Source organism: Enhydra lutris, unplaced genomic scaffold (genome assembly GCF_002288905.1).
Source record: "Enhydra lutris kenyoni isolate GAN:26980312 unplaced genomic scaffold, ASM228890v2 scaffoldscaffold22, whole genome shotgun sequence".
Classification (NCBI taxonomy): domain Eukaryota; kingdom Metazoa; phylum Chordata; class Mammalia; order Carnivora; family Mustelidae; genus Enhydra; species Enhydra lutris.
In genome coordinates, this window is record NW_019154106.1 from 31,215,643 (window position 1) to 31,239,810 (window position 24,168).

The window sequence follows — 24,168 nt, forward strand, 5'->3', positions numbered from 1 at the left end:
CTTCTCCTGCCCCATGGACTTTTCTTTCTAGCCTCACTTAAGTTCTGCTTCTCTCTGCCCGTTGTGTGTCTTCTCCCAGATCCCTCATCTCATACCCCTCTAAACTACAGTTGTCTACCCTGAGGCAGGTAGTGTTGTCTTGTTGCCCAACATGCTGGGCACAGTGCTGTGATCAGGAAGTCAGGAAGAAAGGGGTCCATCTTACTCTGCAGGGGTGATGTTTCCTCACCGTTTAAAAAAAAAAAAAAGTGTTAAGACCTGACCAGTACTGGTACACATAAGATGGAATAGGGAATAGTAATGTACAGTCATTGAACAATTCATGAGGGATGAACTGTCTGAAGGATCCACATTTTTATAAGGAATAATGGGTAGCTTAGAACATTGGTATACATAAAATCTGGGAATGGGAGGAATGGCATCAAGTTTCCCAGGACTTTCTCATTTTCACATCCTTCAGAACTTTAAAAGTCAGATAGTTGAGAGGCTGAGAGTAAGCAGGCAAAAAAAAAGAAACATCTTTTTTTCTTCTTTCTTTCTTTTTTTCTTTTTTTCCTCCCAACGCACACACTGAACTTTCTTGGTAAATGGAAGCAAGCCTCTTCCATTATTCATTCATTTTATCACTTTCTTGTCCAGTGCCTACTCTGGGTCAGGTGTTGCGCTAGTTGCTTGGGATACAGCGCCTGTTTTCAGGGAGGTGTTGCAGGCTTCTCAGGGAGAGAGAGAAGTAAATAGAACAATGCAATTCATTGGGTACTGTACTCCCCAAAGAGAACAAAAACATTTATAATGGGCTTAGTTTGTATCCCTCAGGGCCTCCTATCTGCTTTGTACAAAGGAGGATCTACTGCCCTTTGCCCCTTTCTATATAAACAAAGACTTCATAGTGTGGTCTGGAACTCCATAGTGTGGTCTTGTACCACCACTGAGAGAATTCAAAGCCAGGGAGAAATTATTTGTGGTAATAAATGTATATGGAGGTGAGGAGCTTAAGGAATGTTGACTAGTCGATGACTAAGAAAGGCAAGAAAATAATTTCTTTTTCTCCAAAGAAAATAGAGTTTGGGGACTGAGACAAGGTAGATTTTTTTGTTGGTCACAAACAAAGAATCTTCCTGCAACTGTTTATGTGAATTTCTAGGAATTTTTAAGAGAGTTTCAGGGAGAGAAATGGAATGTTTCTTGTTTGCTTTCTAAAGAAATTATTTAAAAGGGTGAAGAGGTGTGTGTGTGTGTGTCTGTGTGTGATATGGGGGGATGGGGAGAAGGCTGGGGAGCGCACTGTTCTTCCCAGTTGGACACCACCTATCTTTCAGGTTCCAGCTCCTCTTAGTCCACGCCAATCCCACATGTCTGCATAAACTTTATTCTTCCCGTTGTTCAAACACATCTCCCCTTTCCTTGTCAATCCTTGCTTGCTTCCCCCAAATTAGATGCTACTCCGTTCTTTGCATCCTTGAAACACCACTCTCATACCTTCATCATTGCACACCCCCTTGTTTCCTCATCTGTCTATGTATCCATAACAGCCACTCATTTGTGAGGACGAATGGGTATAGAGCACATGGCCTTATCATCACTAGCATGGGGTCCATTCTCCTTGCAGTCAGATGTTACAGGCCCAGTTCTGTTACATAGTCAGCTATTTAACTTATGGTACGTTTGTTAACCATCGTAAGCCCCAATTCCTTCTCTGTAAATTGTAAATAAAATAGTACCAACCACATAAATTGTTCACTTATGCAGATGAAATTTAGACAGTATGCATGCAAAGAATTTAGCACAGACCCAGGGCCTAAGTGGGCACTCAGTGAGTGTTACTTGCCTTGATCAAGTGCTCAATAAGTCCTGCTTGTATGACCTGAAGGACTATCTTGGCAAGAGTGGTTTTTCCTCAGGTGCGTTCTCTCATGGTACTTCAGTAATTCCTGATACCTAAGAAGTACAAGTATTTATAAAGTCCTCAGGCATTTTTAAACTTTAAAATTCTCTGGGCCATGAAAGGAACAAACAATAAATGGCACATGGAGGCATAATTCATAAATTCTTAACATGATCCAATGAAAATGTCCAAGATTCAAAATAACTGTCCTTTTGTACTTCATGCAATCTCAGTTTTCATCTCTCTGAAAGTTTTCCACAGTTGGTCTGGAGATCTCACAAATTGCTTCCAGGAAGCTAGTCCCAAGATCTAGAGCTCTCAGACCTGCTTTCTACCATCCCAAGAAACATGGTTCTGGGAAGACAACAATAAACTCAAATATCTACTTTTGGTATGTATGAAACTGCACACTGTCTACCTCACACAATGGAGGTACAGAAAGAGGGTTTTAGGCCAGTGCATGGGACCATTTTTATTTTTGAAGAAATCCACCTTCCCTGCTTGCTGGAATGAACTATAATGGGGAATGAATTGCTGCAAAGAGCCTCTCTTGACCCAGGGTGGAGGTACCTTTTTCTCAATTCCTCCACCCCTTGGCTGAGCCCAGAAGATCACAGGTAAATTTATTCAGGACAAAAATTCAAGCTGCACTAGCTAGAAGAAGTTAGGACAACTAGGTCCCACTTCAGCTTCTTTCTTTCCTTCCTTCCTTCTTTCTTTTCTTTTTTCTTCCTCCCTTCTTCCTTGTCTCCCTCCTCCCCCCTCCTTTTCCTCCTTCCTTGTTTCCTTCTTTTTTCTTCCTTGTTTCTTCCTTTTTGTTTCTTGTTTCCTTTCTTTCCTCCCTCCCTCCCTCCCTCCCTTCCTTCCCACTGATTACAATGTAAATGTTTTAGTTATTTTAAAAGTTTTTTTAAAAAAGAAAAATCAAACAACAACGAAAAGGAGTCCTCCAGGTGCCCTTCGCTGAGCCAGCAGCAGTTAGGTGAGACCAGAGCATATCTATAATTCAGCTCAGGAATATTTCTCTTAATAATTAATCGAGCGCCACAAAAGGAGGAGGCCCAATAGGGCCATCGAACAAAGATGCCAGCTGAGGCCGACAGTGGCCGCCTCAGCGCCAGCTGACCCGCCCAAGGTCGGATTTACTCCAGCAGTCCGGGTGCGCGTCGCCACTGCTTGCTTGGTCCATCAGAGGGAGCTGGAAGAGGTGCCTGGAGCCCGGGTCGTTACCTGGCCTTGTCTGTGTGTGCGTGTGTGTAAAAAATCGCACTTCCCACCGCTATCTTTCTTTGAGTGGATGTGTGGGAATTGCAATTTTACATCCATGTCTATGGGCATTTCATACGCCTGCCACCTAAGAAGCAATGTGGGAGTCCATCCCAGGGTGGACGCCAAGGCAGGCGCACTCGCCTGCCCCGCGGGGTACTGTGGGTTTTGTTTGTTTGTTTTTGCTATTTGAAGGGGGTGCGTGGTATTAGAGATCCGACTCTTATGATAAAGACCTCCCTGGAGTCAGACCCCTAGCTGAGTTGTATTCTTGCAGCAACAGGTTCGGGGAGGGCTCCTTCACCCCTTCTAAAATCCTCCGGCCCCGGGCGGGACTTATAACCTGCTCAGAGTCCTCGGGCTCTCTCCCTCTTGCACTTGTGCCTCCCATGCGCAACCCCTAACTTGGGCCTGATTCCCATTTCTGCAGCCCGCTCCTCACCCGAATCCAGCACACTTTGAAAGTCGGCCTCCTCTGCGCCCAGAGGCCCGACCCCTGAGTGGAGGCGGACAAATTGTACAAGGGAGGCGGAGACCAAGGGGAATCGGCCCGTTCGTAGGAGACTGGGGGGCTCCCAATTAGCAGCCTCGCCAGAGATGCACCCAGGCTCCCAACCCTACAAACCCGTTAAGCGGGGCTGTGAGAGAGAGAGAGAGAGAGAGAGAGAGAGAGAGAGAGAGAGAGAGAGTGTGTGTGTGTGTGTGTGTGTGTGTGTGTGCGCGCGCGCGCGCGTGTGTGTCTGTATGTGTGTGCGCGCGCGCGCGCGCTGAGCTGTAGAGAAAGCGGGTCAGGGAGAGACGCGCAGAAGCACCCTGTTGGCGAGACTGGACCTTCCGTCGAGGTCTTCCCTGCCAACCTCTCTCTTGAGCTCCCGCTCTGCGGTGCGGACCCCATTTCAGCGCCAACCGGGACGCCTCTTCCTCCGGAATTAGGGCTTCGCCTCTGGGGACGGCGGCCAGAGGCTCCCCGAATCGTTCCCTGTTGCTCCCCAGCGTCGGGGGGTCGGCCAGGGGGGCGGGCAGTGGCGGCGTCGTGACTGTGCCCGCCTCGCGGCGCGGGGAGGTGCCCCAGGCTACAGCCCGCTCGCCACACCCTCGGCACAGCCCTGGCCCCGCCCCCGGCCGGCGCGCGCTCCCGGCCAGGGGAGGCGTGTGCTGCTTCTGCAGCCAGCGAGAGAGGGAGAGGGATGGATATTGGAGGAGGCATTCGGGCTTAACAAGTGATCGCTGCTGTCTAGGATTTTGTTTCTTTTTCTGGGGGAACCTTGACTTCCTTTTCCGATTGAGCCCTCCTCTGCTGAACTCCAGAGGAACCAGAAGTCTTGGGGTCTTCCCCGGGGTAGCCCTGCTCCCCACCCCTGGCTCCAGCAGCGAGGACTCTGTGCCCCCCGGCCAGGCAACAGAACTTGTTTCGTGGATATTTTGGAGCTTCCACCTGCCACACCGGAGTGATTCCTTCTACCCCCCAAGAACATTCTTCCCCTCCTCCAGCTGTTGCAGCTTGAGGGGGAAAGACAAACCGAGCGGGGGATTTTCTTTATATTTATTTTTCACTCCGCCCGGGAACGGTAAGTATGATACCTCTCTTACCTTTTCCCCACTGTCCTCTTTTGGTTGTTAAGAAACAGTGGACATTTGAGGGATAAATAATATCGGGAATGTGACAGAAGGGCATGAATGGAAGGCGGTTAAAAATAAACCAGGAGGTGGAAGAAGGGATGTGCAGATGCTGCGCGGCGCTCCGGGGGGCCAACAGTTGTTATTTTCCTAACCCCAGGGATGGGGTGCGTGCGCCCTGCTTAATGTGCCCGAGCGGGAACCTAGGTCTGGAGGGGAGGGTGCGATTAAAGATGTCGTTTTCCAACGACATGGGGTTCAGATTTAGCATCGTTTTGCCTCATCCCAGACTCACCGGTTCCGTTCCTTTGGGAACAGCTGGCGAACGGGTTTGAATTGCTGCCTCTCCCAGCATTTGGATTTGCGTGCATTTTCCGAGCATTTCAGTAGAACATAGGGACTGTGTAAATGGCGTGCATTGAAGTGTCCATTTCTCACGGTGTTGGCTTTTTGATTTTTTTCAATCTCTCTCTTTCTCTCTCTGATAGGTGCAGGTACCACCCTAAGACAGTTGCAGGAATTAGCACTGAGGGATGAAAACAGCCTTGTTGTTGGGGGGCAGGGGAGGAAGGCAGGGTTGGCAGGTTGGCTGTTGTTTGGGGGGCACAAGGATTGGGGGAATAGGTAGTCTGCAAAATCCGATTAGTTTAATGGTGTTAAAGAGGAAGGGAAATTTCTATGCAAAGGTCTCCCCCATCAAGGCTCCTAGTACTTCCAGGCTTGAACAGATTCCCCTAAGCATGAATACCTAGGGTAGGAAGAGAGATTTTTAAGCCAGTCTTGCTGTGTGGAAGGTTTTTCCTTCTCTTTCCTTTTTTTCTTATTCTTTTCTTTCTTCTCCCCCCTGCTCCCTCCACCACCTCCTCCTCCTCTTCTACTTCATCATCATCATCATCTTCTTCTTGGTTGGGGATAGTGAGGTAACTGGTAGCCAATTAAAAGGAAGGTAATCTGCTTTTTGTAAGGTGGGGGAGGGAGATAAACAAAAATGACCAAACCCAAATAAATAAATAAATAAATAAATAAATAAATAATTGGCGCAGAGAGAAGTGAAGGCAGGTCTCCATCTCCTGCAGAGTTGATGGTGAATTAGAAGACCTGCTAATTCGTGACCTTCTGGGAGCACTTAGTTGGGAGAGGGGTGTGCATAGTATACAAAAATACAGATACTTTGGTTCTAGGGTTTTATTTAAATAGTGTATTCTAGCTGCTTTGAGGGAATTGGGGGAAGAAACTGGGCAAACTCTCAGGCTCTTCGGCCTGTGAAAGTCTTTTAAAGGTGGTGGTGGCCTGACCTTCTAGAATAAATGTAACCCCAGGGTGGTTTGATAAATAGAGATTTGGAGACATCCTGAAGGTAAACGTTTCAATGTATTTCCTGTCATTAGGAGTCAGGCAAAGGAAGGGGCTTGTCATTTGAGATACCTTCAGAGGTGTATTTTGTGTCCTAATCAAGCTCACCTCTTGCCTTAGGAGAACGTGTGATGATAACTGGAAAGTGCTCTGTTTACCACTTCCCTGCTTTGTCACTTCATAAAACTTGGGTGGGTTTAGCCTTCTAGGCTGACAGGATTCAGCAAGGAGCAGCAGCAGGTGGTCAAGGGCTGAATCCCTTTAATGGCTCCAGAAAGCCATTTCTCTTGTGCTCCCCAAGTGCTTCCAGTAATAGAAACTGGTAGATGCCCTGAATTCTGACTGTCATTATCCTCCCCAATTCTCTGGGCTACTCTGCATTCTTGGAAGTCCTGTTGGACAGAGTGAATGCAAAAGCACAGGAGACAGAAGATTAGGGCAGTTCTTTTAGGTCCTGGCTGAGGAGATGAATTAGTTGGACCTAGAGAGAGCCAACTAAGAAGAAAGGCCAGGAATACCAAGTGACAGCGGAGACAGATCCGGGCTCCAAGGAAGAAGTGATCAGCAAGTGGCAGATTGGAACTAAAAGTGGGCAGAGAGAGGCAGGGGAGGCAGCGGGGTTTGGGAGACTGGAGATAATGGATTATATTATGGGGGGGGGTATGAGAGGCTGAAAATAAAATCCACACAAACTGGGATTTAATATATAAGGAAATATTCCCTTGAGAGGAGTGTAGGAGGAAGCATTGAGGGGAACATGGAGGAACCGCAAGGAGAAAAGATGATTATCAGAGAAGTGGAAACTGGGATTAGCTCCTAGGCTGTGGGTGGTAGGGAGTGTTCTGGAGTCTGGGGAACAGAAAAACAACAACAAGGACATGCTTTAGGGAGTCAGGAGGTGCCAACCTAATATAGGCCATTGGTGTGTCTCAAAGTGTCCTAGATGTCCTCACATTCTGTCCTCCCCGTAACTGAGACTGTGGTTTAAGGACATATACATTTGGGCGTGAGTAGATTGACAATAAAATCTTAGGTTACAGTCAACGTTATTCAGAACTGCCAGCATTTATTGACATTCGTTACGTTTGTGTTATTCTGTTAACATTCAGAGCCTCGTTCTGGTCCTCAGTAATCGGGATGGGGATGGGGGAGGTTGTATTATTACCTACACTTTGTAGATGAGGTGATTGAAGCTTGTTGAAGTGGTGGAGACTGGATTTAAAAAAAAAAAAAACTGGTTTTTCCAACTGCTCTGATCCTGAATCAAGACAGAGAGGGGTGGAAAGGCACTAAATTCAGAAATATCTGATGAGTGGAAATTAAAAAAAAAAAAATGCCTTGAGATCAATGAAAGATGGAAGCAGCTGTAAAGTGACAGCATTATTATTGTGGAATGAAGAAAGTGACACCGAGAATTAAGACCTGGCATGAGTGAAAGGGAGAGCCGAAGGAAGAGCCATGTGGGTCGAGAGTGGAGAGAGGAAAAATAACTGAGTTGCCATGAAAATAGACTGAGCTGAAATAATAACCGAAGAAGAAGGACAGAAGGATGATTTAGTGAGGAGATTTAACCACCTGCCTCACACTCCTTGGAAATTTGTGGTCACTTGGTGCTTTATGTGGTTTGCTTGAGGACAAGAGAAAGAAGGTGTATGGGACGGAAACACTGTTTGCTCTTTATGATTTGATTCCTTTTATTTTTCTCCTATGCTTGTTTCCTTTCCTTTTTCAGGTGAAGTGCTTCCTCTGCATGATTTTAGCTGAAGGATGCTCTGCATTTCCTTGATTTCTATGGAGACCTCAGAGCTGGGTTTGCCCCTGCTGACACCTCATCTTGTAACTTCTCTACCTCCCAAGGTCTTTGCCCCTGTCGATAGCTTGGCATTGGCCCTGGGTCCAGGAAGCCTGTGATGAACTTGAGGGGAGCACCTGGAGAATCACCCTGATAGGCTTTGAGCAGCCATGGCTAGACGTACTTCGAGCCACGCGTTAACATGGGTCAAGCCGTCACTAGAAGGCAAGTGCTAAGACTAAAGGCTTATTTGCATTTTATTTAAATCTGATGGACTGAGCTTTGGACAATTTCCATGGCAGAAAAATATATTCCATTTTCTAGGCACAACTGCTGGCTGTCAGATACTTGTCGCCTTTGAATCTTGCGGCATCACCACCAACCACATCCTAGACGTATTTCCAAATTCAAACAGCCACCCGAAAACAGGTGTTTGGGAGACCCCAGCATTTTTTGACTTGGGCTTGAGAGTGCTAGGTTGTTTATCTAGACCAGCCAAGCTCTGGAGAGCAATGTTGAATCCCTGGGAACAGAGAGCATGGGGCGTACTGATTTAAAAACAGAAAATGCAAAGTTGGACTGAAAATATCCTTAGTCTTCCAAGCAATCTGCTTAAGGGTTCCAAACTTACCTTAATTTGGTGAGAAAAGAAGCTGCCCTATTTTTCTTTCTTCTTCTTCTACAACTGGAACCAGCCATTTCCAAAAACCACCACCATGGAGGTTGCAATGGTGAGTGCAGAGAGCTCAGGGTGTAACAGTCACATGCCTTATGGTTACGCAGCCCAGGCCCGGGCCCGGGAGCGGGAGAGGCTCGCTCACTCGAGGGCCGCCGCGGCTGCCGCTGTGGCAGCTGCCACAGCTGCTGTGGAAGGCAGCGGGGGTTCCGGAGGTGGCTCTCACCACCACCACCAGTCGCGTGGGGCCTGCACCTCCCATGACCCTCAGGGTGGCCGGGGGAGTCGGAGGAGGAGGCGCCAGTGGCCTGAGAAGAAGAAAGCCCACCACCGTCAGAGCAGCTTTCCTCATTGCTCTGACCTGATGCCCAGTGGCTCTGAGGAGAAGATCCTGAGGGAGCTGAGCGAGGAAGAGGAAGAGGAAGAAGAGGAGGAGGAGGAGGAAGAGGAGGGAAGGTTTTACTATAGTGAAGATGACCATGGTGACGAATGTTCCTACACGGACCTGCTGCCTCAGGATGACGGGGGCGGTGGTGGCTATAGTTCAGTCCGCTACAGCGACTGCTGTGAACGTGTGGTGATAAATGTATCAGGCCTGCGCTTTGAAACCCAGATGAAGACTCTGGCCCAGTTTCCAGAGACTTTGTTGGGAGACCCTGAGAAGAGGACTCAGTACTTTGACCCTTTGCGTAATGAGTATTTTTTTGACAGGAACAGGCCTAGCTTTGATGCCATCTTATATTACTACCAATCAGGAGGCCGCCTCAAGAGGCCAGTCAATGTCCCCTTTGATATCTTCACGGAGGAGGTGAAGTTCTACCAGTTGGGAGAAGAGGCCCTGCTCAAGTTTCGGGAGGATGAGGGCTTTGTGAGAGAGGAGGAGGACAGGGCCTTGCCAGAGAATGAATTCAAAAAGCAGATTTGGCTTCTCTTTGAGTATCCAGAGAGCTCCAGTCCAGCAAGGGGCATAGCCATCGTCTCCGTCCTGGTCATCTTAATCTCCATTGTCATTTTCTGCCTGGAAACTTTACCTGAGTTTAGGGACGACAGGGATCTCATCATGGCACTGAGTGCAGGCGGACACAGTGGGTTGTTGAATGACACTTCAGCACCCCACCTAGAGAACTCAGGGCACACCATATTCAACGACCCCTTCTTCATCGTGGAGACAGTCTGTATTGTTTGGTTTTCCTTCGAGTTTGTGGTTCGCTGCTTTGCTTGTCCCAGCCAAGCGCTCTTCTTCAAAAACATCATGAACATCATTGACATTGTCTCCATTTTGCCTTACTTCATCACACTGGGCACCGATCTGGCCCAGCAACAGGGGGGTGGCAACGGGCAGCAGCAGCAGGCCATGTCCTTTGCCATTCTCAGGATCATTCGTCTGGTCCGAGTATTCCGAATCTTCAAACTCTCCAGGCACTCCAAGGGCCTGCAGATCCTGGGTCACACCCTCAGAGCCAGCATGCGGGAACTGGGCCTTCTGATCTTCTTCCTCTTCATTGGGGTCATCCTGTTTTCCAGCGCTGTGTATTTTGCGGAGGCGGATGAACCTACTACCCATTTCCAAAGCATCCCAGATGCATTTTGGTGGGCTGTGGTGACCATGACAACTGTGGGCTATGGGGACATGAAGCCCATCACTGTGGGGGGCAAGATCGTGGGGTCCCTGTGTGCCATTGCAGGTGTGTTAACCATTGCTTTGCCAGTGCCAGTGATTGTCTCTAACTTTAACTATTTCTACCACAGAGAGACTGAAAATGAGGAACAGACACAGCTGACACAGAATGCAGTCAGTTGCCCATACCTCCCTTCTAATTTGCTGAAGAAATTTCGGAGCTCTACTTCTTCTTCCCTGGGGGACAAGTCAGAGTATCTAGAGATGGAAGAAGGAGTTAAGGAATCTCTCTGTGCAAAGGAGGGGAAGTGTCAGGGAAAGGGGGATGACAGTGAGACAGATAAAAACAACTGTTCTAATGCAAAGGCTGTGGAGACCGATGTGTGAATCTTGTTCTCCACCCGCCACTACCCCCCCTCCCCAATCCCAGTAACTCCAAATATATTTATGCATAGAGAGTGCAGTTACGAAAATGAAATATGCAAACGAACCTAATGCATATAGTAGTACACCATTTAATGGTTATACGTGGCATAATTGTTACCTTGTATTACATATCAAATAAATGATACATCTTGGAGAAGAGGGAGGCTAAAATAGGAGCAGATCTATCTTTATATTTTTTATTAGAATGCAAGAATTTTGCACATTAACTGGAAAAAAGATGTTAAAAGTAAAGATGGTTCCACGGAGAGAATGTGTATGTGTGTATTTGTGTGTGTGTGTGTGTGTGTGTGTGTGTGTAAGTAAATTGTCAGCATTGTTAGTAATTGTGTAATGATGGGAAAAGTTGGCATTTTGAAGTATTTACTATGTAAGAACTAATGAATTCAAACCGTCATTTATTAGTGCTTTGATAGCATCTCATGTCTTTGGATTCCATGGTTGTTTTTTTAAAAAGTTGTAAGAATTACTGTGTAGAAAAAAAAAGAAAGTGAATTATTTAATAGAATATAGGTCACAATTTTATCTTGGATTTAATTAAAGTTTATTTTTAACTAGAAATTAACTTTTAAAAAGGCTGCGGGGGCCTTTAGAAATTGATTATATTTTATTATTAATTTTGGGAAGATATGACAGCAAATGTCTAACAATATGGAAGAAGTGAAATTAGAGAAAATGTAACAAGTTTTGTTCACAGATAACAGGACTGGAATTTTTTTTTTTTTTTTTTCCTTTGCACTACTTTATATGCTGGAGATTGAGAGAGACTTCCTACTGTGAATGTTTACTAATGTAACAGTTCAATGACAATCATTGGAAGAATGATTTCTTAGTCTTATTTTATAGTTGTTTTCTTTGTGTGAGACTAATGGCCACGCAGATAACAGCACATGATTCCCTGTTTTTAAAATCTAAATAACTGATTTGCAAAGGGAATATGAAGTAAAATTTAGCAACTGAATCTGTTGAAATTGGACTGTTACAATGATGCTTCTGAAACCATCCTATTTTAATTATTCTTCTGCCTTTTAAATCCAGAATAATTTAACCAAAGTTAATGCATGCACTGAAAGAATTCTTGAAGAAATAAGATGCCAGCAGCTACAGTGATTATGGCTTAAGAGCTTTCTATTAAATGTGCAACATAAATGCTAGATTTATTAAGTTTATTTCTTTGTGCAGCTACCTAAAGGCATAGTGTGGGGAGTCACCTCAGAACTTAGCACTCTGTTTGCTAAAACTGGTATAAGGAATAATTGTGTCAGAACATTTGGTTTCGATATCACCATCATTTTCATTTTTGTTAACGGATCTTATGACACACATAACTGTGTTTAATTCATGACAAGGTGTTCTAGAATGTGAGGTAACAGCTAGCAATTAGACCTGCACTGTTAAGTCATAATGAGATATAAATGAGCAAATTTAATATAAGAGGCCTTATTCTCCAGTGTTTCTTCAACATTTATTTTTTATAAAATGGTTATCCTGAAGTTTGGGAAAAGTATACTATGTAGCACATAATGAACTCTGACAACTGTGAATATTAAAAAAAAAAAAAAAGATCTAGAATAGCTTTTCTCAAGCTTTTAAGTCCCTGGTCATCATTTGATAATAACATAAATCTTCTTCAATGATATTTGAAATTCCAAGTAAATCTAATGTTAGGTTTAAAAGCAAAGTTACACCCTTTTCCCTACCCCTTCCCCACCACTTAAAGGAAAACACCTCTCAAGAATACCATTTGGAGAATGGAAAGCAGCCAGCTGGGGAGTTGATTGAATGCTCTGACCAAAGATCTCTAGTGGACAATAGAACGTGACAAAACAAGGAGATGCAGTCTTGTAATAAGACTTCAAAGATGGCATTTTAATATATTTTGGATATGGAGCAAAAATGTGATAAGCATTAGACTAGGAGGTAGGCTCTCTGGGTTGGGTCACTATTCATTTGAAAAAGTCACTATAAATCTCTGCACCCCAATTTTCTCACTAGTGAAGCTTTTGTTACATCACAGAGTTGTTATGGAAAGCACATACGAACATGTGAAAACTCTGAAATGCCGAGTTCCATATAAATGCCTGATGTTGTGTCTAAATTGCTTAATCTTCCTTTGGGAGAAAGAGATTTAGAACCCATGAGTTACATCTGCTTTATTAGGATCTTGTAAAAATCATGGGTAATTTTTTTAATTTTGAGCTCCTTACAAGAAGTGGATATATGTAGATCTAAGATAGCCAGCCTATCATTGAATAATTACTGCAGTTTTTTCATTTGGGAGAAAGATCCCAGGTGTGTCATGGTGTAAAAAGTTGACTCTGTGAATAAGGTACCATGTGTCTTTGGCTGTACCCAACTAGGTCAGATTCTATCTTAAAATAGTTTAAATGCTTTCCAGCATTGGATGTTTATTGAACATTCTATAATAGCAATAGTGACAATTTGGCTGTGTTTAGAAAGGAAAAGGTATTATAGTCCCACAACGTCTCTTTTTTAAATCTGAAAGTTATGATAAATTTGGCTGAGATGTATTAGATCTGATAATTCTGTGAATTCAAGAAATATAGTCATTTTGAGATCCTGGGGTTTTCCTTTATCTTACATAGTTTTCTTAAAAGAGTCACATGGTCAAGAAATGATCACCATGGGCTTCCGAACCAAATATTGTTAGGCTATCACTTAATGTGTGTTTGTTTGTTTGTATTTTTTTTCAAGATGCATTTATTTTAGGATGTCTGGATCTTGATTCCACACTAAGAAGAAAGCATTTAAGCCCTCAGGATTTGTATAGGGTACTTTTGTATGGAACACTTCTCTTGTAGAGAATGTGTGAAGGTAGAGAATGTGTGAAATGCAGCTGTGGATGAAAAATGTGGATAACATTTTTTTTAAGTCAAAGCCAGGCAAAGTGCTTTAGTACCATTTGTAAAATTTTATGCTGAGAAATATGCTTGCAGAGACTATTTGTAACTGATTTAGGGAACTATCTTCTCAGAGACCACCATGCACATTTGGCTGTAAGATAAAAAAAGAAGTGGCCCCATTTAGAAACTGAATTTCAGGGGTCTGGGATGCTATAGTTACGTTTCAGATGATCATGTTACCAAAAGTACAGTATTTGAAGGTCATCCTAATCAGAGTCTTTTCAAGGGTGGATATATTGTTCTCTCTTTGCAAATGTTTGAAAAGGAAACATAACAGTTATGGAGAAGAGAGAACTCTTCCTTTTAACTTCTGTGAAAGAGAGCTAGTGTGTGCCAGAGGAATGATAGCTGGTCTTGGAGTGGAGAGCGAGCTCGTCGACATTGGCACATCATTTCATCTTCTTGATTCCCAGTTAGTTTTGTTTTTGTTTTTGTTTTTTTTTTTAAGTGTGAAAACAGGCTGTTGAGCTACATTATCACTTGATTCCTTCCAGCACGAAAATTCTCCGATGTTGAAGGAAGTATCAGGCTAGCTTGATATTCTCTAGATAATTCAAGTCATACCAGCCTTGATTTTATAGTTAAGTTGTAAGAGCAGAATAGCTTTAAAATCTCACCGTTGGGTTAAATGCAAGAATCAGGTGTTTGAGATTGAGGTTTTAGAATGTAAGCTGAATGGATAGGGTGTCTTTTGAAGCTCTTTATTCTAACAACCAAAGGGAAGGGATTCCCTTAATAAAAAAATAACTCAGTCTCCAGTTGAATACATATGGTGAAAGTTGGTAAGTAAACATTTTGATTTCTTGCTTTGTTATAGTACAGTCTTGTCAGTAAATAGAGTGTTCCGACCTGTGCTGGGGAACTCATTTTATGCTCAAACACATGTAGTATTTCACAAGTGCTACTGCTTTCCTTGTCAAATTTGTTTTAAACAGGATCGCTGAAGCTTTGTGAAAATCTTTTCATTAAGCATGTGTTGAAATAGAATCCTCTATATGAATAAGACATTTCTATGGAAAGTACTATGAGATAGATATATATATATATACACACACACACACACATATATATGTATATATATATATATCCATTTTCTAGAAAGTCAACATGAACCAGCAGAAAGCTATTTTTGATTACATTCAAATCATAAGCAGTAGTATCCCCACAGCCCAACAGACTCAGTAATGGTGTTCTCCGTTGTTGATTTTGAGGTTTTTGATGCGTTTTCAGCCATAACATTGCCGCCATTCCTAGGCAAAGTGGAAAATACACCTAGGTTCAGTTTACCTTTTTCAGTGAACATTTGATGTGCGCATGTGCACGATGCAGACTGTAACATCCCTCTTTATATTTTTTTTTTTATTGATACAGTATAGAATGATTACGGGTTGTCATTCAGTGACAAAGGGGCCTGTTCCAGGAAATCTTCCTGACCCAAAAGTCATTCTGAATTCTGCAAGGGACATTTGGTGTGGACAAAAGGTACTTCTTGGTTTTCCTGCCTGCAAAGAAGTTTGACTCAAAGCACAGGGTCTTCCAAGCCAATGTAACCGTTACAGGTTAGAAGACAATCCTACTTTCTAGTATGGGGATCAGTATTTCTATTTGAAAGGTTGATGGAATGGTTTGTGTTCAAGATTGAAGGAAGCAGAGCTATTTTTGCAGTAAATGGGAATGTGTACTTCTGAAATGTAAATTAAGATTAGGACTGTGATATGAGTTTTATTTCTGACTTGGTTCTCTGTTTCCATAGCAGTCCCAATTTCTTACAGTATCTTCATAAAAAAATATGCTAATACATATCAGACCATATGGCCCAATCTGGGGTACAGAAAATATGGTTACTTTATTTATGGGTAAATAAATTAATCCCAGGGCACGAGTTGGGTGCTTTGAAAAACATAGCACATATTTAATGAGCTCTGGCTCTAAGTGAGGAGAGTCTCAAACATATCCCCTTTTAGGCCCGTTGGCAATACTAAGTGGTATCAGAATAGAGGGATCAGGCCAATGATGTGCTAAATAAGGTGTCTTGCTATTGTCTAGGACAGGAGATTCCCACATTCACTGGTCATGGTGTTGCTGACCCGCAGTTAAGTTTTTGATCTATTTGCCATCATTGGTGTCTTGGGAGGAGAATTTGTATCCAGAGTACCAGGAGCTAAAATGATTTTGGTAGCCGATCCCCAAATAGTCAACTTTTGCTTCCCGACTTGCAAATTATCTGTTGTATAGATTTTCCACAACTAGTTTCTCATCTGAGCTGACTTTACTCAGGCTCAAAACCATTGTCTCCCTTTCAACAGCCCATCTAGAAAAATGCAAAATTGTAAACAGAAAGTAATATAGTACAAAGAAACAAATATACTGAAAGTAGAGAGCCAAGCAAAACTTAATTGGAAAGCCATGTCTGTTGTCCAGATCAATGTGTCATGTATATCAGAACGAACTAGGAAGGATTTAGGAATGACCTTTGCCATATCTCCTCACCATTAGCATAGTTAACCAGGAGGTGACTATTGCAGTGAATGCCGTAAAGCAGAATAAGTTACTGAAGGATTGTACAAGTTAACATTTTCTGTGAAAATGATAGAAATGCCAGCTTACCTTAGAAGTGGTCTTAATAGTAATTATTAGGAATAACTACTAAATCTGGAAAATATGATGCTTTTTTCCAGTTATTGGCATTATGTATATTGGATTAATTTTTCATGATTCTGTAAGATTTTTCATGATTCCTAGCATATTTTTAAAGCCACAGAGCATGAAGGCATTTTTATACACAGCTGCTTAAGCTTGTGGATATTGGAAGATCAGTCATTCACCTCTTAAATCAGTTAAATAAATAGCCCCTGTGGATATTGACTAAAGTTGTATGGATGCTGAGCCAAATAATCATATTTGTTTCAAAACGATTGGATTAATATGTTTATATATATCATACATTTAATATTCTGCCTTTATTCTGGTCAAAAATATATAAGCAAAATGAATTGTCTGCGGCATGGAAAGAGACTTCTTGAAATGAAATAAAAGTGTATAATTCTTGTGTGTTTTAGGGAAATAGTGAGACCTAAGGATTGAAAAACCTTTCTTTCACTCTGGATTGGATTTTTGCACCATATAGCCTTAGTGGTATTAGGGCTCAGCTCTGAGACATTGTATGGAATAGGATACATGGGGTTTCATTCCCAGGAAGGGTTCATTTTTTTGTCTTATGAAACATTGCAAAATGTTCACCTTATTTTTCATGGTCATTATTTCCATTGTATAGAGGATGCATATAGCATGGAAACTAGACTATTTAGCCCCATAGACCTCCTTTGTACTCTCTAGAAACCAATTTACTGGAAGCCACGATTGTTCTGCATTTTTGTTGTAGCTGTTGTTTGATGGGACTTCCTTCATTCTCTTAGGTTCAATTACAGTATTAGGTTGTTTGTGTCTTCGGTGAACATTTCAGTATATCTCAACCTCTGAGGGTGCTCACATACAAAACTATAAAATAATTAGAAAATCTTCAATATCTTCAATATCTTCAATATCTCTTGGAGACCAGGGCTGTATTATCTGAACTCTTTCAATGATAGGGCCACATTAGTTAACATGGAGGTGGTATGTTATTCCATTTATAAACTTAACTTCCCTCATACCTGAATAGATTGATGATTCCCCTAGAGGACACTAATGTGTTGATAGCACCTGAACGAGTCTTTTTTTTTCTCCTTCAATTAGTAGGGATCATGATCCAAATGGGGCTTTTATTTGCGATCAGGCAGGGTAGGAAATAATTAATGAAGCTCCCACTAGACTGAAATCTATCAAGAGGTGATGGAATCTCTAGGGAATATAGTAGGATTTTTATTTATTTGTTTATTTGCCATTCATTGTTGGTGTTACTGTTGACATTACTGCTGGGGAATAGATTTTACTTTTAGAATGATTTACCTAATATTAAAATGGTTTTTGATAAGAAAATAGAGATCATAAGATCCACACTATCCTTACTAGCTTGAGGAGTAACTCTAGTTAAATATATTAAGATATTAATATGAGATTTGGAGATTGCATTCATATTTAGGGCCATTTATTTGGAGGGAGATTTATCCCATACATAATGATTCATTTTTTTCAGCTATCTTGAGAGGTTAATGGAATCTTTTTGTTTTTCTTCCCTGTCTCCTGACTTTTGGACATTATACTTAAATTTATGGATTATATTTAAATTGGCAGATGCGAATATTTTATCTTCTAGCAAACTTCGTGAAAGGCCCGGTTACAAAGTGATTAAAGAATGGCAAGATTGTCTGATGATCTTTTTTGCAACATTTGCCATTAAGCAGTCTAGCAGCAGATTCCAGTATATATGGAAAACAACATAGGGAGATGCATATATACCATATTAGAATCTAGATGAGAGAGAAGGAATACTAGGAATACATTTTCCTTCTGGGTTCCTAGATGTGTTCTCAGAGTTCTTGACCTGCTTCCTCCAGATCTGATCCAGCCAATGTGAAGCCAGTAAACTGCTTTTTTCCTGGCAACAGGATGTAAGGAGGACCATAGCTACATGGGGAGTAGGGGAATGGGAGGGATGTAGGCAAGGGGTGAGAGGTTATGCCTAAATAAACTCATTAATTTAATGGTGAAAATAGGCAGATCAGTCTAAAACTGTTTCATTTGGTAATGCTATTAATTTTTGTTAATTCAGGAAATCAAAGTGTTCACTTAGTATTGGTACCAGATATAGTAAGCATGCATGTGTACATGTATAGATATCCTGACTCCCTTTGCTGGTATTTTGAGAGCACTCACATACTGTAAAATGGTTCCTGAGAATTAAAGCTCTGTCTTAGGGAAAAAACTCACCTTTCCCTTCAGAGCAAGAGAGTCACATTTTTAGAAGATTACCTTGTGGGCACTTATATTTCATAGGGGATAATCCCTCCCCCCCTTTAATCTAATGCAGAATGTTAATGTGGTAAGTGTATTAAAACTACGACAGAATTAAGCAACCAATCAAAGCCCTGGGAGTGCATGTCACTAACACAGCTGAGTGGTGTGATTATGTTGGTTATTGCTGGTGTGCAATTCTTAGAGGAATGGAAAAATCACAAAATCTGTGCAACATAATTAGAACTCCTTACTGCCATCATATGCTCCTTGCTGATTTAGCTGCTGCTGCTGCTCATCCAGAGAAAAGGTGTCATTTCACTACTAGAATCCACATACTTCCCAGGCTGCAAGGCAGTGTGAGAAACTGGGGAAAGAAAGGGTTAGATTAGACAGATAAGGGGGAAGCAACTTACAGAATTTTAAGGTGTGAATCATCTTGTGACACCAGACTATTTTTACTCACTTAAGGGACTGAGTTGAATCTTTGGATGGGAGAGGCTCCGTTTAGGAATTACCATCCTCTTTTTGTTTGTCTGTGGTAGCACTGTTGGAAATCAGTCTAGCATGAAATAAATACTGCCATCATTGTTAAAATAAGCTGAAGATTACATGCTGGAAACATGTTTTCATTTCAGTTGTGAAAAGCTGTTGTTGTGTTATAAGCTTTGTAAGAGAGATTAGAAAGTCACTCAACTTTTAAAAATTTTACTGCACCCCTGAAAGGATTTGGAAAGGAAATTGAAATAGAAGGTTCTAGTAGAAGTTCTGACCAAATATAAACTTGTTCAAAATAAAGTATTCGAAGGTCTCATTTCAAGTTTTTCTGTTTCAGTCTTTTCCCTCAGTTATTAAACCTGGTTTTTTGTTTTGTTTTGTTTTGTTTTTTTTAACTGCAGAGGTGGATATTAAAATACTTGTCACCCCCGACTTCCCCATACCCCACTGCATCCCATTCACCTTTATTTCAGCGAAGGCTGCTGTATCCCAAGTTCACAGATTTCTCAGGGGGAGGTTTTTTGTATGATACAGGTAGATGTTTTCCCGCTTTATAAATCAGGTCATGCCAGTGCAAACCCAGAAAGCTTCTACAATCACCTGCAATGTGAGTCTATTATATTCTGTTATTATGTTGGGTATTTTTTGCCTATTACTGAACAGCTGGGCTTTTAGAAACAGCTGGATGATTAGTTGTGTATTTTACATTTTTCACTCAGATGCTTTATTACTGTGTAGAAACATCCTCAGTGTAGAATGAGCTGGGAGTATAATAGCGAAAATCTTGCTCTATGCAACTGTTGTTATTAGAATTTAATCAAGAAAATTAAGGGCAAACAGTTTTGACTATTGTTTGCTTTCCAAACATGTTGTTAGATACGGCGTACTCATTTCCACTCTTAGGCAAAACAGTTGATTTACCAACTTTTAAAACGCCTCTTGGGATATTCCTTAGGCTACCGAAGCTACGCTTTGGCTGTTACATTTATTTGCTTAAGGGGAAATGTCTACACACGCTGAGACATCACCTGAGTTTTCCACTCACTGCTGGCAAGAGGAGCTGACAGAGCAGGCAGACTCTAGTCCTCTCACTCACCAGATCTATTTTTAGGTTGGTCCCTTTGTGACTAGCTTCAACTCTGACTAGAGGGGTTGAAATTTAAAGACAATGCAATCTTTTATTGTGACGATTTGCATGTTTATAGAACTGTTCGGTATTGTGAAGGGGACAAATTCAATTCAGGTGCTGTTCATCAGTTCCTCACCCAGGGCTAAAATTAGAATAAAAAGGGGGCACAGACTTCTTTTCCTTCACCAATTATTTTTTCAACAGATGTTTGTTAAGCTCATGCTGGATGACTGGGCTGTGCCCATGTTCCCAATCTCTAAATGTACTAACACTTCAGAGAATCGTAGTCCATGTAGAAGGATTTTTGAGTTATGATAAGATTCATTTTTCTAAAAGCAGGATTCTTATTTATTATTACAAGTACTTACCGCACCCCCACTGCCGAATCTGTATGTGTGACTGGGTCTAGTTTCTCCTCGGAGAGTGAATTCTCAGACTATCATGCTTTGATAATAATTTTTATAAATTGTATCTTATGTTCAGTAATGTGCTTCATTTTCTATAATAGCTTCTGTATAAACTGCATAGTAAATGGGACTGAATTCAACTTGCCAATTTTTTATGATTCTTGCATGAACAGTAACAAGTCAGTGCTTTCAAATAGTAGAGGTGATTGTACAGAGTATCTACTTTTTTTAATCCCCAGAATTTATATTTCTAATATTTAATAGCATATGATTGAATTACAACAAAAAGGGAGAGAGAGTGGATTTGGCTGAAATAATAAACATCTATGAAACAGTAAACAAAAATCATTTTTTATTCTAAGGTAGGTTTTTTCCAGGACCATGGTTCTTCTGCCTCTACCCTTACCCCACCTCCAATTTTTTTTTTTTTTTTTAACCCACCTATATTTTTCTCCTTGGGAAAGGTATGTGCACCATTGACAGTGCATTTGAAAGTTTTGACTTGAATAAAGACCTGAGTTTCTTTTTTGGACAAGTGTGAAAAGGATTTTTTTTTTAGGGGGGCGGTGCACATTTCCAACTAGGCAAGCCAAATGAAATTGCATCAGTTACATGGTTAAGTACGGGCAACTGAGGCAGACTTTTTGGGATTTTCCTGAGGTGCCTCCATCTACACTGATCAGATCCTATAGGTGTTCGCTCAGGTTTCCATTTACTTTCAAGATGATGTCTGATTTCTTTCTCTTGGATTTCAGGCTTTCACGTTTGAAATGCAGTTGCAGTAACATTTTCAGCTGTCTCTAACTAGCTTTAACTTCTTAAGAGCAATTCAGACTTTTCTTACGAATTATATCTTAACTATCTTGTTTGTTTTCTGAGTGTTTTGGAATATACATCGGAGACACTGGCTTTTAGTCTTCATTCAAGCCAAACAACCATTATCTTTAATTGAAGCTGCTTCTGCTTGAAGCCAAAACAGTTGGTCGAGTCAGTGAAGGGAAAGAAAGAAAGGAAAAAAGAAAGAAAGAAGCTAAGGCACTGTGAAGTCATAGATTCAGTTCTGCTTCATTAAAGCCATTAGTCTCAGATGCATCCTGGATTCTCTTTAAATTGGAGTTTTCAATTGCTAACTATTCTGTCAGGGAAATACCTTTAATTGTAAAATCATTGTATTGTGGGATTTTTATTCCTGCTTTACCAAACTGCAACTATCCTTGTGCCTTAGATATTTGTGATTTCTTAAAACTAACATTTTTTTTCCTTCACAATTTTTCATGAAAGTATTTGCAAACTGAAACTGTATATTTTAGCTTAAATTAGCAGGCACATATGTGAAGATTTTTGGTCAAATATTTGAAAATTTGGGGCAAATAGTTCTAATTGCTCATTAGTTTAGCATAAAGGAGGAACTGACTATTATACGTATATATTTTTACACATTGGAAATCGGAAATGGAAGGACATATATTTTTCTACAATTTCTGTAAGAGACTGAAGATAATGGATGTCAAAACCTTCTGTGTGGTTCATTTACAAGTCTTTTAATGGAAGTCAAGTGCATTTAAAATGTATCAGACTTTTTCTATACCTAATCAGAGATATAATTGAGAAATGTGATATTATATTAAGTAGATTACATTTCTGAGATTGTAAATAAATTCATGTCCTATAACATCACCTCTATTTAGGGCATATTTAAAACGAACAAACAAACAAACATACTAAATAGCCTAACAGGTTATGTGTGAATGTTCTTAGAATAGAGTTTGACAGTTTGAAGCCCTGTTGCCCTAGAAAAGCAGTATGTGTTCAGAAGAGAAGATCTCTTTATGTACACATTTGAATATGACTGTGTTAGCCTATCTTTAAGTTTTATTTTGGATCTTGATCTTACAGTTTGGTTCTAGGTTTTACTTTTTCTGGTATCAGATGGATGGCTTCTATGCCATTAAATAATCACTAATTATTTATTTCCATTAAAATAAAACTTTATCTTAAAAATAGGAGGAGACTAATAATTTGTATCGATTGACTCCTAGGGAATTAGCACATAAAATAGATATTCCTTTTTATATTAGTCATGCAAACCAATTACCAATCTTCTTTTTCTACGTTTTAAAAATTTCAAACTCACATGAATTCACTAAGTATTTATTGCAGCCTTGTCATGGTATTTACCTAAACCTGACCATTTGGCATAAAGAGTAAACCTCTTGGTCTCTGTAGAATAGTATTAAAACCATCTTGTAATAAACTCTCATCAGAAAGACAGTTCTTTGGCAGATACTCAAGGACAGTATGATAGGCAGCAACAGGGTATTTAATTGAAAGTGTGGATGGACAACTTAAGTGATTTAATTTCATTAAAAAAAAAAAAAGTTCAGGTACTTAACAAGTTGAATGTTGCCATAGCTCTAATCATTTAAATCACATTAGTTGCGAAATGTTAATTATTAGTGAATGGACAAATGAAAAATTGGGGAGGTGAGGTGTAGAGGTACAGGAGTGTTTTGCCATTAAATAACATAATATTTAATTTTTATTTTGACACTGTTGTTACCCCTATCAGCAAGTCCTTGGTTTTGGTTTTCTTAATTAACAGATAACAAGAGCAAGAACTTCAGTCAGATTCATCAAGAGGAGGCAAAATTTGCCTTTGTGTGTGTGTGCTGGTGGCTATAACACAAATCTGTTGTCTTATAATTTCTATCACTGCCATGCTAATATCATCATATTTTGATGATTTGTTCATTTCCAGTGAAGACTAGGTGGTGAAGTCCGCTTGTGTGTTTTGCAGTAACTAAGCTACTGTTAGCAGATGAGATGTGGTCATAGAATCTGCCACTGTCCATTGCTGCTAGAACCATGAACGTATTTATGCTGAAAGCTTGTTTCATATATATATATATATTTATTTCTTAGGTTCTCAGAGGAGGATTTAATTTTATTTAAGGTCATTTTCATTTTTGTTGTTGTTGTTTATTTATTTGATAGAGATCACAAGTAGGCAGAGAGGCAGGCAGAGGCAGGAGGGGGACGCAGGCTCCCCGCAGAGCAGAGAGCCTGATGGCAGAGCTTGATCCCAGGACCCTGGGATCATGACCTGAGCCAAAGGCAGAGGCTTTAACTCACTGAGCCACCCAGGTGCCCCAAGGACATTTTCATTTTTTTAGGAGAGTGTATCCAATCGTCTTTGAAATAGGGATCACATGGCAACAGCGTTTGGGAGAAGCAGTAGTATGTTTTTCTTGGGCTGTTTGTGCATACCTAAATCAAGATATACGCGCTTTTTCTTGATGGGTTAAAGTGGCTAATATACGCTTTGCATATGTGTGAAGTGTTTTCAAAGAGACTCCTACACAGCTAACAGAAGGGTCTTCATTTGTATTCATGCTGGTGGAAGACAGCTTTGTACTTAGCCCGTTTTTGCTATCTTGCTACATAATGACATCGGAAACTCAGGGTTGGTGCGGTGTGCTCCATGAATTTCAGCGGTTCGTAAGAGGGTCTGGAAGCATTTGAATTGTGCCTTTATATTGGTGGGGCTGACCAAACGCTCTGCTCATGGCTTTTGAGGATGCTGTGCACGTGCTTTTGTGTATTTTTTTAAAGCACTATTAATGCGTGTTTATCTCATGCTAATATTTCAGAGTGTGATAAAATGAT

General features: G+C 41.1%; 1 protein-coding gene across 1 annotated transcript; it reads left to right on the forward strand.

Annotated features, from left to right (window-relative positions):
* Window positions 1-8,331: 8,331 nt before the first annotated feature.
* LOC111149992 (potassium voltage-gated channel subfamily A member 4) lies at window positions 8,332-11,122 on the forward strand. The gene has a single exon (XM_022507293.1). The coding sequence runs from the start codon at window positions 8,630-8,632 to the stop codon at window positions 10,592-10,594; it is 1,965 nt and encodes a 654-aa protein (XP_022363001.1). The 5' UTR covers window positions 8,332-8,629; the 3' UTR covers window positions 10,595-11,122.
* Window positions 11,123-24,168: the final 13,046 nt, after the last annotated feature.

Bases quoted from the DNA above. Each gene is read 5' to 3' on its own strand.
- LOC111149992 (XM_022507293.1), top strand. From the start codon at position 8,630: ATGGAGGTTGCAATGGTGAGTGCAGAGAGCTCAGGGTGTAACAGTCAC.